The sequence below is a fragment of the Apodemus sylvaticus genome, chromosome 11 (genome assembly GCF_947179515.1).
Source record: "Apodemus sylvaticus chromosome 11, mApoSyl1.1, whole genome shotgun sequence".
NCBI lineage: Eukaryota > Metazoa > Chordata > Mammalia > Rodentia > Muridae > Apodemus > Apodemus sylvaticus.
This window is the reverse complement of record NC_067482.1, coordinates 7,050,769-7,066,215: the sequence shown is the minus strand read 5'-3', so window position 1 is coordinate 7,066,215 and position 15,447 is coordinate 7,050,769. Positions and strand designations below refer to the sequence as shown.

At 44.2% G+C, this 15,447-nt stretch overlaps 1 protein-coding gene across 7 annotated transcripts in view; it reads left to right on the top strand.

Moving 5' to 3' along the window:
• Positions 1 to 15,447, top strand: part of Arhgap24 (Rho GTPase activating protein 24) — a 413,886-nt gene that overhangs the window by 359,444 nt on the left and 38,995 nt on the right. For 6 of the 7 annotated variants that reach the window (XM_052198149.1, XM_052198151.1, XM_052198152.1 and 3 more), the window contains one exon: positions 3,942 to 4,064. In XM_052198149.1, coding sequence (XP_052054109.1) covers positions 3,942 to 4,064 — 123 coding nt within the window. Of the gene's footprint in view, positions 1 to 3,941; positions 4,065 to 8,813; positions 9,699 to 15,447 lie in introns of those variants that run through there. The other variant, XM_052198153.1, reaches the window with a different exon arrangement.

Below are 15,447 nucleotides of genomic sequence, written 5' to 3'. Positions count from 1 at the left end.
TGTTTTTCTGAGAAATAGTCTTACCTTTTAGTTCACAACTGAACTAGCAACTTGTAATTGTTTTTCCCTAAGATAAAATGAAACAATCTTTGCTTGTGGGTGAGTTAGCTTTCTGTTACTTTTGTTAAATGTCTGAAATAGGAAAGTTGTTGCTATTTTCCCTCCTGGCTCAGAGTGCCCAGTTTGGGGCCTCCAGCAAAGCAGCGTGTCATGGTGGGGCGCACATGGCGCATGCTGAGGGAGACACCAACCAAAGACAAGGTAGAGGCAGCAGTGCCTCCCTCACAGGTGGCTCTCCGGGAAGGGCTGAGCGCCTTCTCTCAAAAGAGTTCCATCTCCTCCCATCAGTGCTCCAGGCTAGCATCCAAGCCTTAGCCTTCAGCCTCTGGGCCGCATTTAAATGAAAAACAACTGTGACTGACTTTGGAACTTTCCATTCAATGAGTTAGTAAAATGTGACTTATGGTTAGTTTCAGAAGGCTGATCTATAATGGCAGCAGTCCCTTTGGTCACTGAGAAAGTCCAAGTTCCTGACTGCAAGCATGTGTGTGTGTGTACACCAGGATTTAAACTATGTGTGTGTGTGCATATATATGTGCACAAACACACACACATATATATGTATACATATGTATATACATACACATACATGCACATATATACACACAAAACACATATACATACATATACATGCACATATATATGCATATGTTTATGTATATGCATAGGGCTTGGTTACTTTACCTTATAAGTTGCACAAAAGATAGCCACATCAAGTATTTAATTTTGTTTTGAGCAGAGTGAACTGAGCAAGGGCAGGTCTTGTTGAAACGTGCAAATACTTTCTGTTACACATGAGCAAACACAATGGAATGATGTGACCTACTTAGCTCCCATAAAATCATCAAACCTTAAAGTGTAGCACCGGCAGCAAGCGTTTCTGCCAACTGGAGTTACCATCCCAAAGCCATGCCTTTAATCTGTGTGCAGATCCACCAGCATTTAGAGGTTTTAAAAAGCTGAACTATGCATAAGTTCAAGCAAATCTGAAGAACGGAGAATGTGTAGCACAAGGTGCATACAGATATGTGCATCCACATGTTATATATAAATATTTTATGAAACTCTGCCATGATACTTAAAACTCAGTGTCATTTCCAATTTTTACCTCTTGAAATGATGTTGGTTTCTAAAATGCTCACATTATACATTATGTCCCACCAAAGAGATAACAACAAAAAATTTGAATCGCCTATGGGATTCATAGTTTAAATACTTGTTTTATTCTTTTATGGGATAAAATATCTGCTGAGTTGTATTTGGGCCCTTTTAAAGTGTAATGCACATTAGATGCTTATATTAGGAGGGCCATATATACTACAGTAGAAGGCATATGCACTCGGCACCACCAGTTTTTAGGAGCAGATCCCTATTACCTTTCAGGAGTCTGCCCTACCCTATCCCCCGTAGGTATCACCTTAGACCCATCATGGCTGCCTGGAACCCCTGCATATGCCGTCAACACACACATATCTAAACAAGTTTCAACCCATACGTTTGTCAGTATGATATTAGCAGCAAATAATAAGGAGAAAAGTTTTCATGCTATACTGTTTCATAATTTATTCATTTCTGGGATTTTTATGTAGTGTTCTTAGGTACCAGCAAGTATCTAAATCCTCAGATAATATGAATCCTGGATAGTTCATTTGTGATGTGTATTCTTACTTCATCGCATTTTTAGTAAAGAAATGTGTATTTCCACCAAGACCATTAAAATGTCTAAACCATTTTTTCCCTTTGCTGATACACTGAGAAGCCAAGATCTATATCAATGGCTAGAACTCACACATGGGATTTCACAGCTATGATTGGCAGCTTCAATGAGATTCAAGGTCAGAAACACAGCAGAGATAAAGAATCAAATAAAAGGTCTGGAATAATGGCCAGTTGTGTTTATCAGCCTCCTCTCCCTCTGCTTCTGGGCAGACAGGCTCTGCAGTGGCTGTAGCCTTTCTCATCACCTCTCTCTCTCTCTCTCTCTCTCTCTCTCTCTCTCTCTTGGCTGAGTGACACAGCAGGAAATTGCTATCTGATTTAGTAAGCATCCTTCAGGCAAAGGCAATAATTAAAATATTCTGATTTCAAAATGCTAATTATTTGGCTCAATACGGTGGTATAAATGGATCAGAATGCAAAACAGATTCTTAGTAGTATGTCATACCCACTGAAGCTCTGTTTTTATTTTGTCATATAGTTATTTCTGGCTTTCATAGGTGACATAAGCGTGCACAGGCATGCTGAGGCAAGCTATCTTCACATGTATGTGCCTTATACAATTTAAACATACATTCTTTATATACTGATATCAATTGAAGATAATGCTTAAAAATAATCCTTGCTACTCTTGAGTAACTGCTCACACGTTTACTGGCTGTGTTATCTCCCTGGTAAAAGGCAGTTAAATGAAATGCAGAAAATACAGTGCTTCTATTTTTGTACCCTCTAGTTTATTTTCATATACTTTTTACTTATTCTCACAAAAAGCAACCCTTTTTATTTAAGATATATTTTGATACGGGGAGAACTATTTGACATTCACTTAGCACATGTTTATCTAGTTGTATGATGTATGTAGGTAGACTGACCTGGAATCCCCCTCTACGCATACCACTCCCCAGCCAGGACTTCTCAGCCAAGACAGCCCTATAGAACCCAGGACTCAGATGCCTAAACTTAGCTTCCAAAGCTGTGAGTGAATTAGTTTGGGTGTTCAAGAACTGAGGTGGGTGGGGTCTTTTGTAAGTGGAAGCCTACCAGCCCTTCCCAGAAGTATTCCAGTCTACTTACAAATGATGAGCCAACCAAATAAACCCCTTAAATGTGAATTATTGATCCAAAGGCTTCAAGTTTACAATGTCTAGTGAAAATTAAATGCTGATAGCTTCTGAGCGTCGGAACAGTTAGTATAATATTAACCACCAGAGTTTGGTGAAACGGTGCCCAACTTTTAAAATTCTTCCTTCATGAGCATTAGGAATGATATCTCAAGTCGGATCCCCTTTAGCTCACAGCACCGCAGCACCGCAGCACCGCAGCACCGCAGCACCGGCACTCAGATCTAACAAGAAGCATCCTTGTATCTAACAGATTCTCCTGGTCTGGGTCTCGGTCAGCTGTGGCTGCTCTTTCGCTATACACCTGAAAATCACATTCCAGGGAAATTGAAGCACACTATAGGATTTCCCAGGCATTAAATTGTGCGCTTTAGAATTTAACTCCTCAAATCCGATCTTATAGACCGAAATGATCTTCAGAGGATGGTCCGGGGAATAAAAGAAGCACAATCCCTCTCTTCGTCCAGGGCTTTCTAAAGTTCCTACTCCTACTTCCTTGGCAGGGTCTTTGGATATGGTTTGGCTTTTGTAGTAGGCAAGGCATGCAACCACTGCCCTCCCCAATTCCATGGTGTGCTCAGTGCATCCTGGACTGCGGACCAGCTGTCCGTGGGGTGTGACCTAAGCAGGGTTCAGTGCTCTTGACAAAATTCCGAGTGCTCTGTGGACCACCACGCCATCATCTCCCCCATTCGCTTTGTCTGCACTGTTTCTCCCTATTCAGCAGCTCTGTGAATGGATGGGATTATGAGTTACTGCAGGCCTGTGGGTTGTTGCTAGGACAGAAAACCCAGGGCTTTGTTTAGGGAATGGTATTCGGTCTCTAGCCTTCTCCTGGAAACATAAGAGCCTTTCCTTTTAAAGTAGTGATCCCCACCCCAGGTCCCCCAGAAGCTAAGGTAAATATTTTCAGTTCATTCAGTGGGACGTGGGGCTGCTCGGGTGAGGCCCCACCCTTGTTTCTGGGATTCCCTTGGACGCTGAAGACAAGGTATCTTCCACCACTGGTTGCACTGTCCACTGAATGTCCTTCTGTTTTTGCAGGAGGTGAACGAGATCGGATGACAGCCAATCATGAGAGCTATCTCCTCATGGCGAGCACCCAGAATGACATGGAAGACTGGGTAAAGTCCATCCGCCGAGTCATATGGGGACCTTTCGGAGGAGGTGAGCAGACTTCAGTCATTGAAAGCAAAGTAGAGGAAGCAATTTCTTCCAGCTGCTAATACTGTGAGCTCCTATGTCCAAATGGGTAAATGTTAAGATAAATAGTAAATTATTCAACACTATTGGTAGATGCGTATCTAGATAACTCCTAGAGGCTTAATCCAGCTCACATATCAGTAATAATCAAACTTCTGCGACTATGTTAAATTCTAAAACAGAATAATATTGGCTGCTTTTATTTTGAAATTTTTTCCATTTTTGACTAGAAAGCGATTATGGTATACAAAAATGTCGAAACAATTCTTATTTTATATGTTAATTTCAAAATTAATTAAAAATGAGTAAATAAACCCTAGAGTCACTTCTTATGAAACTGACAAAAAATGAATTAATAAATAGGATATACACTACAAAAGCTCACTAGCTAAGCATGCCTGTGTGTGTGTGTGTGTGTGTGTGTGTGTGTCTGTGGAGTGGTCATACAAGTGCACCAAGATGCTTCAGGAACTGAGAGACACATCACACAGTGGGGTCCACACAGTCATATGGACTCGTCACCTCCCATCACAGCCATCTTTAAGTAGACATTATGAGTTGACGACACTGACTGACAAACTACTTCTTAGAACCTGTCTCCTGTGTTCTGTGAGACAGGACTATGTAGCTGTTGAATGAATCATTACTCACCACAAGAAAGGAGGGAAGGGCTAGTTCACACTGCAACTTGAGTGAGTCTTGGCAACATCACACTAAGTGAAAGAGGCCAGGCCCCACCCCACCTGACAATCCACTTGCTGTATGATTCTGTACACAGGAAAGCACAGATAGGACACTGATAGCACAGAGACCAGATGCCCTGAGCTCGGGTGGAGGGCTGGGCTGGAGAGTGACCGAGAGCTGGTAGAAGGTGAAACGTGGTCGAGGATTTACCAGTGATGGCCGCATGTAGCATGATCTAACCACCACGGCTTTGGATACTTTACATGCGTAGTCAGTGCTCCAGCCAGTGCTCAGTAAAGCTCTTGGTCACACCTGGCTCGCCAGAGAACACATTTCCCTTCCTGTATTTGCTGTGGACTCTAGGGCATATTAGCTATTTTTTGCTATCTTCCTTCCATTCCGGACTTCTGTGGTCTTTGATTAGGGGTCAACTGGCCTGCCTTCTGCTGCTTGTCACCTTTGGATACATCTTAAATGTTTGTATCACTGTGCTGCTTGTCACCTTTGGATACACCTTAAATGTTTGTATCACTGTGCTGCTTGTCACCTTTGGATACATCTTAAATGTTTGTATCACTGTTCTGACACCTCCCTGTGGAAGTTACAAAATGTCTATTTTTGGAAGGTTGGAGTTCTTCATAAGGTACTTAAGCCTCAAAACGTTTAGGTTCCATGGGCATGCAAAGTATTTGTTCTTTCTGGTGTTAGCATAGCGGGCTTTGATTCAAACATGGTAACCCCTGAGAAGCTTCTTGAGCACCTCATTCTCCTAACCATTAAAAACGGAGTAGGAAAGAGAAATTGAAGGACTCTTCATGAAATGAAGACAGTTATTTTACAACAACTATTCAAACTAATCGCTCAGCTGGGAAACTTCAACGCAGAGTCCAGATCTCCTAAGCTGGGCTGTCAGCATAAAGCTCCAATGACCCTCCCTGCTCCTTCCCTGTTAGCAATGCTAGCAAGCACATGGTGTCTGCGTCTGCTTGAAAATAAACTAGAAGTGTGTGTGTGTGTCTGTGTATACCTGTGTGTGTGTCTCTGTGTGTCTGTGTATGCATGTATGTATGTGTGTATGTCTGTGTATATGTCTTATGTCTGTGGGTGCATGCATATGTGTGTGTGTGTATGTATGTCTGTGTATGTCTATATATTTGCCTTTATGTATACTTCTGCATGTGCCAGGGCCTAAATGTGCGTCTATGTAACTGTGTCTGTGTCTTGTGTATATCTGTGTGTGTCTATGTCTCTGTATGCCTATATATGTGTGTATGTGTACCTGTATGTGAGTACCTGTGTGTATGCCAGGGCCTAATGTATATCAATGCGTGTGTGGGAAAGTGTATATGTGTGTCTCTGTATGTCTGTGTATGCATACCTATGTGTATCTGTGTACCTGTGTATATGTCAGGAACTAAATATGTGTGTATGTGTATATTAGTGTGTATGTCTGTGTCTATATGTGTGTTTGTGTCTGTGTGTGCCTCTGTGTGTACCAGGGCCTAAATGTATATCTATGTATGTATGCTTGTCTGTGTGTGTGCCTGTGTATGTATGCCTAAGTGCCTGTGTGTGTGCCAGGGCCTAAATGTGTGTTTATGTGTTTGTGTATGAGTGTGTGTGTGTGTGTGTGTGTGTGTGTTCATGTGGCTGTGGGCTATAAGGGGTAGTGTGTGTGTATGTGAGTATATGTGTGTGTCAGTAATATTTTTTTTATTTTATTTAATCTTCTTTTACACTCCAGGTTTTATCCCCCTCCTGGCCCACCCCCTGACTGTTCCACATCCCATACCTCCCTCCACTGTGCCCCTTCCCCCCACCCCCACTTTCCCTTCCCCCCAGCTTTTCCACAAGGATATCCCCACCTCTATCCATCCCCCACTCCGCCTGACCTCTAAATTCCATAAGGCCTCCAGTCTCTTGAGGGTTAGGTGCATCTTCTCTGACTAAACCCACACCCGGCAGTCCTCTGCTGTATATGTGTTGGAGGCCTCATATCAGCTGGTGTATGCTGCCTGGTTGGTGGTCCAGTGTCTGAGAGATCTCTGGGGTCCAGGTTAATTGAGACTGCTGATCCTCCCACAGGGTTGCCCTCCTCAGCTTCTTCCAGCCTTTCCCAAACTCAACCACAGGGGTCAGCAGCTTCTATTGGTTAGGAGTAAATACCCCCATCTGAGTCTTTCAGCTGCTTGTTGGGTCTTTCAGAAGGCAGTCATGATAGGCCCCTTTTTGTGAGCACTCCATAGACTCAGTAATACTGTCAGGACTTGGGGCCTCCCCTTGATCTGAATCCCAGTTTGGGCCTGTCACTGGGATTCCTTTTCCTCAGGCTCTTCTCCACTTTTGTCCCTGCAGTTCTTCCAGACAGGAATAATTATGGGTCAGAGTTTTTGACTGTGGGATGGCAACTCCATCCCCACTTGCCCTGTCTTTCTGCTGGAGGTGTGCTGGAGGGACTCTTGAGAATGTACCAGAGACAAAGGAGATAAGAGACTCTCAAAGGACGGGCATTAGTCCTGCAGTGGGGAGAGGGAATGTGTATCAGTAATAATTAGAGAAGCATCACTGGTCTGAGAGGAAGTGGGACACAGGATTTGGAGTGAGGTGGAGTGGGAATGGTACACAGAGTCTTTATGTGCAAAATCCTCACCATAAAATTTAATAAAATCAAGCCAGAAGGAAGGCTTGTTAAAGTGTTTGACCCTGGAAATGTTTAGTTTTTGTTATTTCATTCTTGTTTGCATTTTATTTATTTTTAATTGTGCTCATGTAGAGTGGCCATTATATATATTGCCCGCCTCCCCAGAGGTTTCAGGTTTTCAGAGACTAGGGGCACCAGATGACCTTAAAGCTATAGCTACAAGATGTTGTAAATGGTCCAGCATGGGTGCCAGGGACCAAACAGCAGGGGCATACACTCCTTAGCCCCTAGCATGCTCTGTAAATGGAATTTTGTTCCAGTTGACTTTGAGGCAGTGTTCATGGAGGTAGCCAGCACTAGCCTGCTTGGTGGTTTTCAGTCACATAGAGTGAACACACACACACACACACACACACACACACACACTGTTACGCATCTGGCTGTGCTATGGGGCTAAACTAAACCACATTGGGCAGCCATGCTGTTGTGAAGGGTACTGTCCTCATACAGCCCAGGGTTTGGGAAGGCTCTGCAGGAGGGCTGGGGAGGGAAGAGGCCGCGGGTGAGCCAGGGTTAAAATGCCAGCATTCCAGCTCGGCTTAGGGAACAGCCAGGTGGGTGAATGATTAACCCGAATCAGTAAATTATTCAGGGAACAGGACTGGAAGGTTTGGAGGACAAGGGCTGAGTGAGGGAAAGCTCCCAGGAGCTGGCTTTCAGACCGAGGAGTGGATACATCTCCAACCTGCACCGGCTGAATTGTTTTGCAGTTGCACCTGTAGACCCCGCCCCCCACGGCTGCCAGAATTAATTTTTATAGATACATTAAAAACTTATAGATATATGGATAGGTACTAATGTGTGTCATAAAAATTTGCATTTTACCTTGGCATCCATAAATAAGACTCAGCCACACAAGATCTGGAGGAAAAAAACATGTGGATCTTGTGTGGAAAGGAAATAAATGTGAAAATATGCATGCACAGTGTGTGTGCGCGCACACCACGCGAGTGTGTGTGGGGGGGGGGGAGGAAGGGAGGGGAGAGAGAGAGGGAGAGAGAGAGAGAGAGAGATGGTTTGGTTCTGTTTTCCAGAGGGGCAGAACCAGCCAGCAGAGAAGGTGCTGAGTCAGACATGAGTTGTGTGATCAGTGCAGAGTCAGAAAAAAAAAATTGAAGGGGCTTCATGGGGCAGAAGGCGTCCTCCCTCCCTCCCTCCCTCCCTTCCTCCCTCCCTTCCCTCCTGATGCTACTGCACCTGCTTGGTCTGACCCGCAGCACTGGAGGCTGCAGCAGCCACAGCTGTGACTAGGCAGCAGCAGCCCTGCCAGCTCCCGCCCAGTTCTCATTGAGAAAAGGGAACCGGAGCAGGAGGGGGAGGAGAGCTCCCTGCAAAGCCGCCTCCGGAACAGCCAAGGAGACTCCGAAAATGGGCACCGGACTCTTCTTACGTGGCGGCTCCATGGGGAGCTGGAAGACAGAAGTGGAAAGGGAGAAGCCCGCCAAGAGCATCAGAGGCTGAGGGGGACCATAAAAGGAGCAGGGGAGTCCTTGCAAGGAATTGTCGCGCGCGCTGGAATGCATTCTGGAGAAGGTGCCAAGGATTCCTTCGCCTTTCTCTCAGATTAAAGGAGCCAGCCAGGACCGTCCAGAAGTACTTACTCCCAAGGGGCCTTTTAGTCCTTCTTCCTCCTCCCCTTTGTACAGGGCCATTTGCTGACCTTTCTAGAGGACTTTGTGTCCAGCTGAGAAGACAGTTCTCAATAAACGAAAGCGGTCCTGCCTGGAGAAGGTAGTCCCAGCTTGCTAGCTGCAATTCTTTTCCTGTGACATTTTGGAATGTCTGCAGAAACTTAAAAGCAAAACAAAACAGACAACCGCAACAGCAGCAGCAACAACAACAACAACAAAATCCTCAAAACTCACTGAATTAGGCAAAAGAAAAAGAAGGAGAGTAATTTGTTTTGTTTCTTACCAAAGAGGAGTAAATGAGATGTTACCTTAACTCTGGGATTTGGATGATCAGAACCCCAGGAGTTCTAGGAATCAGCACTTCAGACTTGACACATAAACAAACATGAGGAGGAGCGCCCGTGGGCTTCCACACTGAGGCAGGTTTTAAGGAAGCCTGAGCTGGTCTCACACAACTTGGGGCCTGCATGATGCCTGAAGACCGAAATTCGGGGGGACGCCCCTCAGGTGCCTTAGCATCAACTCCTTTCATCCCCAAAACTACATACAGAAGAATCAAACGGTGCTTTAGTTTCCGGAAAGGTCGGTAGATGGTGTCCTAAACATCCTTCTAATGTGTGTCTGAATATCAGCCCATTGTGGAAGTTTTCAGACCCGTTAGGCTCAGACGGAATGGGGGTTTGGAAACGGAGGGCTTAGCACTGTGTGGAACATTGCTTGTCTAGACTGATTTGTTTCAAGATTCATACTGATCTGTGCATTGCTGTCTGGGAGGGTAGGTGGGGCTTAGGAATGGTCTTTCTATAAGGATCCTTGGCTGACAGGGAACTAAGCAAGTCTGAAAGGAGGGGCTAGAGCACTCGCTCTCCAGCCCCTCCCAGCTCAGACCCTGATCCTTGTGCAGACCCCTGAGACTGGTCCCTTGCTGTATCTCATCCTTTTGTTTTTCCAAATGGAGCCTCCTGCCTCCTGCCTCCTCCCTACCCTGCCTGGAAATTTTTGCAGATCAGGTTCTCCGGCTCTCTTGACATTGGCTTAAGTAGGAATCCCCTTGACTTCTCATATGTGTTATTGGGAAGGGACACAAACAACTTCCAACAAATCAACAAAACAAACTAAGGCGTTTCTGAATTGAATTGTTTTTAGGGGTTTTAAGGCATTAATGAACTAAATGTTTTCAGAAAAGGATTATGTATAACTTTTTTTAAAGTTCCTTTTGCCTTAAATAGATAATGATTGCGTAGAAGAATTGCTCAAAGGTGAGAATTAGAAAGTTGGGGCAGCTAATGAGTGGAACAGGATCCAAGGTTGTCACCTCCTGGTCTTCTGGGTCTGCCGCCCCTTAGCTATAATCCCCTACTTATCAATCAACCAAAAAATGAGGAAATATGAAATTCAAATACAGTGGGAACTTGAACCTTGAGGAGCTACGACCATAATCACCTGTTATCAACAAGGTGTTCACTCAGGTTCCGATTTTACCTACAAAGACATTAAATGAGAAGCACATGTCAGCTCTCAGATTGTTTTTTTAGGTCTGTGAGCATCTCATGTCCACCATCAGACTGCATCATTGATAGAGAAATTATCAGAGGGAGAAATTGAGAAAGGCCCTAAGACAAAAATGTAAAGGATAAATACTATTGCTTAGAGCTTTTCAGCCCTTTGGAAGTAACGAGATGTTGGGGTGTTAGTTCTGCATCTCTGGCAAAGCAGGGCATTTTCTACCATTTCTCCCCGTCCTCCTCCAGTGCTGGAGAGCATACAGTAGACGTGGGAATGCCTAAAGCCTGCGGTGTGCCTTCATGTTCCCCTCTCTTAAACACCAAAGGAAAGGCAGCCTGTCCCCCACAGGCTGGCACAGCAGATGACAGTTCCCAGTGACTATTGTTACCTGTATTTTCCTTGCAGAGTCTTACGGGTCTGGGGATGTTCAATATTTGAGTCAAGGACTAAGTGATATGCCACTTACAAAATGCTATTTTCTGCTTTCTGTTGGAAGCAGGGAGGGAGGGGGCACAGGCAGCAAGCTGCCTCTCTTGTCTGATTCCTTGGCTGCAGAACTGCAGGTCTGCGGTGGGGCGCAGGAAGGAAGGTCCCCAGCTGCTGCAGTTGCACTGTTGCCAAGCTGCTGGGCCGCATTTGTGCATGTCTGTCACCCTGCATTATTGCATAAAGTGTAGGGTCTGCACACCTTTGAAGTTTTGACGCTAAAGAGAACAACTTCCCTCTCAACCCCGGACTCCAAACTATGTCACCTTAAGAAAAGTGTGGTTTTGAGTTCTTCTGACTCTGGTACTCCAGTATTTCCTCCAGTGGGCCTCTCTTTCTGGGCTCCTCCCATTCCTGCTTGTCATTTCTGTGGAGGACAACCCACCAGAGTGAGTGAAGCTAAGACACCACTCAGATGAAACAAAGGAAGAGTGTTTTCTAGCTGCTCCCAAGGGGACAGCATGAGAATAAGAGAGCCCCTGGATTTCAGCCGCATTAGAAAGATGGCCAGAATTAAGGGTAGAGTGGGGGACATCACTTCCCTCAGGCTGTTCTTTACAGCCCTGGCCTCCTCACTGTGCTTCTTTAGACCTGTCCTGGCCTTCGCTGTGATCCCCTTCTTTATCTGAATACTAATTAAGGTCACTGAAAATGTTTCCTCCATGGGTTTTTAGAAACCTAGGAACTAAGACTCAGAGATTAGGCAGGAAGCTGGCATTGTGATATTCTGGGTTTGTCCATTGGCAAAAGAAAGATTATGATGTGGTATTAACCTGTTTCTTTTTTTAAAACTTTAGGATTTCATCATGATTGTAAGTTTGATATTAGGAACTATTTCTTTCTGTGATTAGAAACTAAAGGAAAATTGTAATGACTGACTCAAAGTCCCCAGTTACCCAGCAGCTCTTCGCCGAGTGTGGCATATTATATATAACCAGTTAGAGCATCGGAGGCTTGCCCTGGGGCGCCTCGAGCCCCACCTTTGGTCTCCTGCCTCAGCCTGCAATTCCCCTTCACTAAGTAGCTGCTCTCCACAATGGCAGACACCTTTGTCTATCACATTTTTCATAAATTCCAACATGGCAGTCCACTTTATAGAGCGCGTCTGATCTCTCTCTACAGTGTGCTCTGTTGCACGGTTCAGAACTTGGTTTATGACCCCATATTACCCACAGAGATAAAAAACTACTTTGCTTAATTATCAAAACACCCTAACCAGTTCCACCAGTTACCCAGTGATAGCCCAGCAATTTCCCAGGCTAACCCATTTCTTCCCACTGAGCACATGCTCCACACCACTTCCTGCCTTCTCCTACAGGGCTCTTTCCACCATCAAAATGCTGCTCTTCGTTCAAGACCTGGATGGTTCTCACCTCACACCACTTTCTGTCCAGCCTTGCGTTCCATAGTCTCCTCGAGCAACCTCTGTGTAGTGGATCCACCTACTGCTTTATTTCTGTCCAAAGTGAACTATAATAATAGGCCTGATCAGTTAATATTAAAATGAGTGGTGAACTGGTTAAGTGGTTGTATATGGCTTGGTGTTTATAAATAGAACATCATTACAGCTGCTTTCTGATTTTCCTGCTAGCCTGTAAGCAATTTGAGTTAAAATACAATGACTTCATATTTATGGAGATTCAGCCAAAATCATCTTCAGGAAATGAATGTTGTGTACATTATAACCATGTTTTTGGAAATTGATTTTTCCAATCAAAATACTATTATTGTCTGAACACAAGTAGTTTTAGACTGTGTTATTTGTCAGTGAGTGGCATTTTGGAGGCTACAACAAGGGATGCTGGGATGGAAGGAAAAGAATGGGCCCTCCATGTTATGACTCTGTAGATTCCTTGGGGACAAAGAAATAAATGAGTACCAATCTGTGATAAGTACTGAACTAAGTGTCGGATGGGGCCACAGGCGCTCGTGAGCAAAAGGCTGACTGAAGCTCACCTGGAAAGGCAGAGACTGCCTTGACCTATGTGAATTTGACTTTTCTTCTCTGTAGTCTTAAGAAAGTATGCAGCATTCTTGGAAAGAAAAAAAATCCCACCAGAGTTGAATTAGTATAATACAGTGGCAGATGACATTCCGGAGCACCGGAACCTGTATTTGTAACATATGTTCTCGTCTTTATTGGATGTGCGGCCTGAGACAGGTTACCTGGCAACTTTTATTTATCTGGTTGCAGAAGATCCCATTGAAGAACATCCTTGAAATACATGCAGGTCCTCGACTAGGTTCCTGGGAGTGAATGATGCTGTCTGGAATTGCAGTTCTGATCTGAGGCAAGGCCACTATGTCTGAGACCTCACTTAGGATACTTTCCTTATCTTCTTCTTTTTCTCCTCTTCTCTCCCTCACTCTGACAGACATTGGTACCCACTGTTAATTGTGATGAATCTTAGCTCTTAGATTTAGGGTTTGTTTGTTTGTTTTTTGGTTTTTTGTTTTGTTGTTGTTGTTTTTTCTGAGACAGGGGTGTCTCTGTGTAGCCCTGGCTGTCCTGAAATTCACTCTGTAGACCAGGCTGGCCTCAAACTCAGAAATCCACCTGCCTCTACCTCCCAAGTACTAGGATTAAAGGCATGCACCACCACCGTCCAGTCAGCTCTTAGATTTAAAGAACCTCTGTGAGAGGTTCTTGTACTAGGAAGCTGGTGACAGAGAGCAGCTGGCCATCTTTGCTCTGTACTAAAATAACTATTTTATTTTGACATACCCATTGACAAAGGGTGAGTGTTTATTGAAAGTTTTCGCAGTCCTGATGATACCAGAAATTGTCTTCTAGCAGAGCTGTAGTCAGCAGAGGAATCAGAAACATTTTTTTTTTTTTTTTACTCTTTGATGAGAATGTGGTCTGGCAACCAGATGAGACTGAAACTCTACAGTAACCAATAAAAGAGACCTGGAGCAACACTTAGGAATTTTGACTTGTTTCATCGGAAAACAAGGACTGTTTCATGTTCGTAGAAATTAATAGCATACCTCATTTTGTTTTATGCAACTATTCATTTGTTTTGTCTAATTGAGAAGATGACATGTTTTATTTTTAGGCATGCATAGTTCATCCTGCAAAAGTTTGTGGAGAACTTTTGTCTCATCTGTGTTGCTGTCACGCCCCGGGGATCTGAGGCAGCAGATGTCCCACGGGGAGGATGGTGTATATGAGGAACCTCACAAATTTATAAATTCCAAATCTGAATTGTTTTAGTGGTGACATGATTCCTTAATAGAAACTTCCACACCATAGAACTCCCTCAAGCACAAAATGACTTAAAATCCTGTATAAAATGACCCTCGCTTATGTGTAGAATTGTATTGAAATACTGGCAAACTCTATGTTTAACCTCAGGAGCCATTGCTAAAATATCTCATTATGTATGCAAATAGCCTGCAATCTAAAACATATCTGAAATCAGGACCACACTGGTTCACACATTGCAGGCAAGGGATGCTCAGGCTCCGTGAACCTTGAAGGACCTAGAGCTGGAACAGCTCTGTCCTTGACTGTGTACCGCCATCTGAAACGTACTGACATCTCCCTGCAGCTCTAAGGTGAACTTTAAAGACCAGAGACATAGGTATATAGAAGAGTTTGTACCTCTTAGGAAAAAGATATGATGTTTTACTCACTTCATGTTTATTTCGGGAGCAACCTGTAATTAATGCTATTTAAATTCACATTTTGAGGTAGTGCTTCCTTAGCTGTTGTAAAGAGGCAAAGGTAAGGTTCTGGAGACTTCATTTCGTAGAAGAATTTGTTGACCAATCTGGGCCAGGGGACACCACTGGATGGCAAGAAGCAGGACACCACTGAGATCTGATTTAAAAACTCCAGGAATTTTCATCATGCAGTTGTGTCTAGGAGCAGAAACATTTGCTCCTGAACAGGAGAAAGGAAACTCAGAAGACTCAGAGGCAACAGGAATGTTTTGAGGTTAAATCTCAGCACTCAGGAAGTTATGAAATTCCCAACCTCCGTCTTGGGGAAGAGGATGATCTAAGGGGGCAAGTTAGGCAGCGAGGTTTAGAGCTGCAGCTTGCCTGAGTTGTCACCATGCTGAGCAGGCCTTTAGTGATTCCGGGCATCTGAGTTATCCATGATCCTGTGAATAACCCCCCCTCCCCCCCCCCCCCCCGTCCACTCCTGTAAGCAACTGTAGCAGTTATTTGGATTGTTGCCAGTAACCATATGTTTTCTGTTGTTATCTCAGAAAAAAAAAAAATCAAGAAACAATCATTCTGACAGTGTGTTTGCATAGGTTGGCAACTCTAGTCTTCAAAAGCACATGTAAGAAATAGTGTCTTGCTGGGCAGTGGTGGCGCACACCTT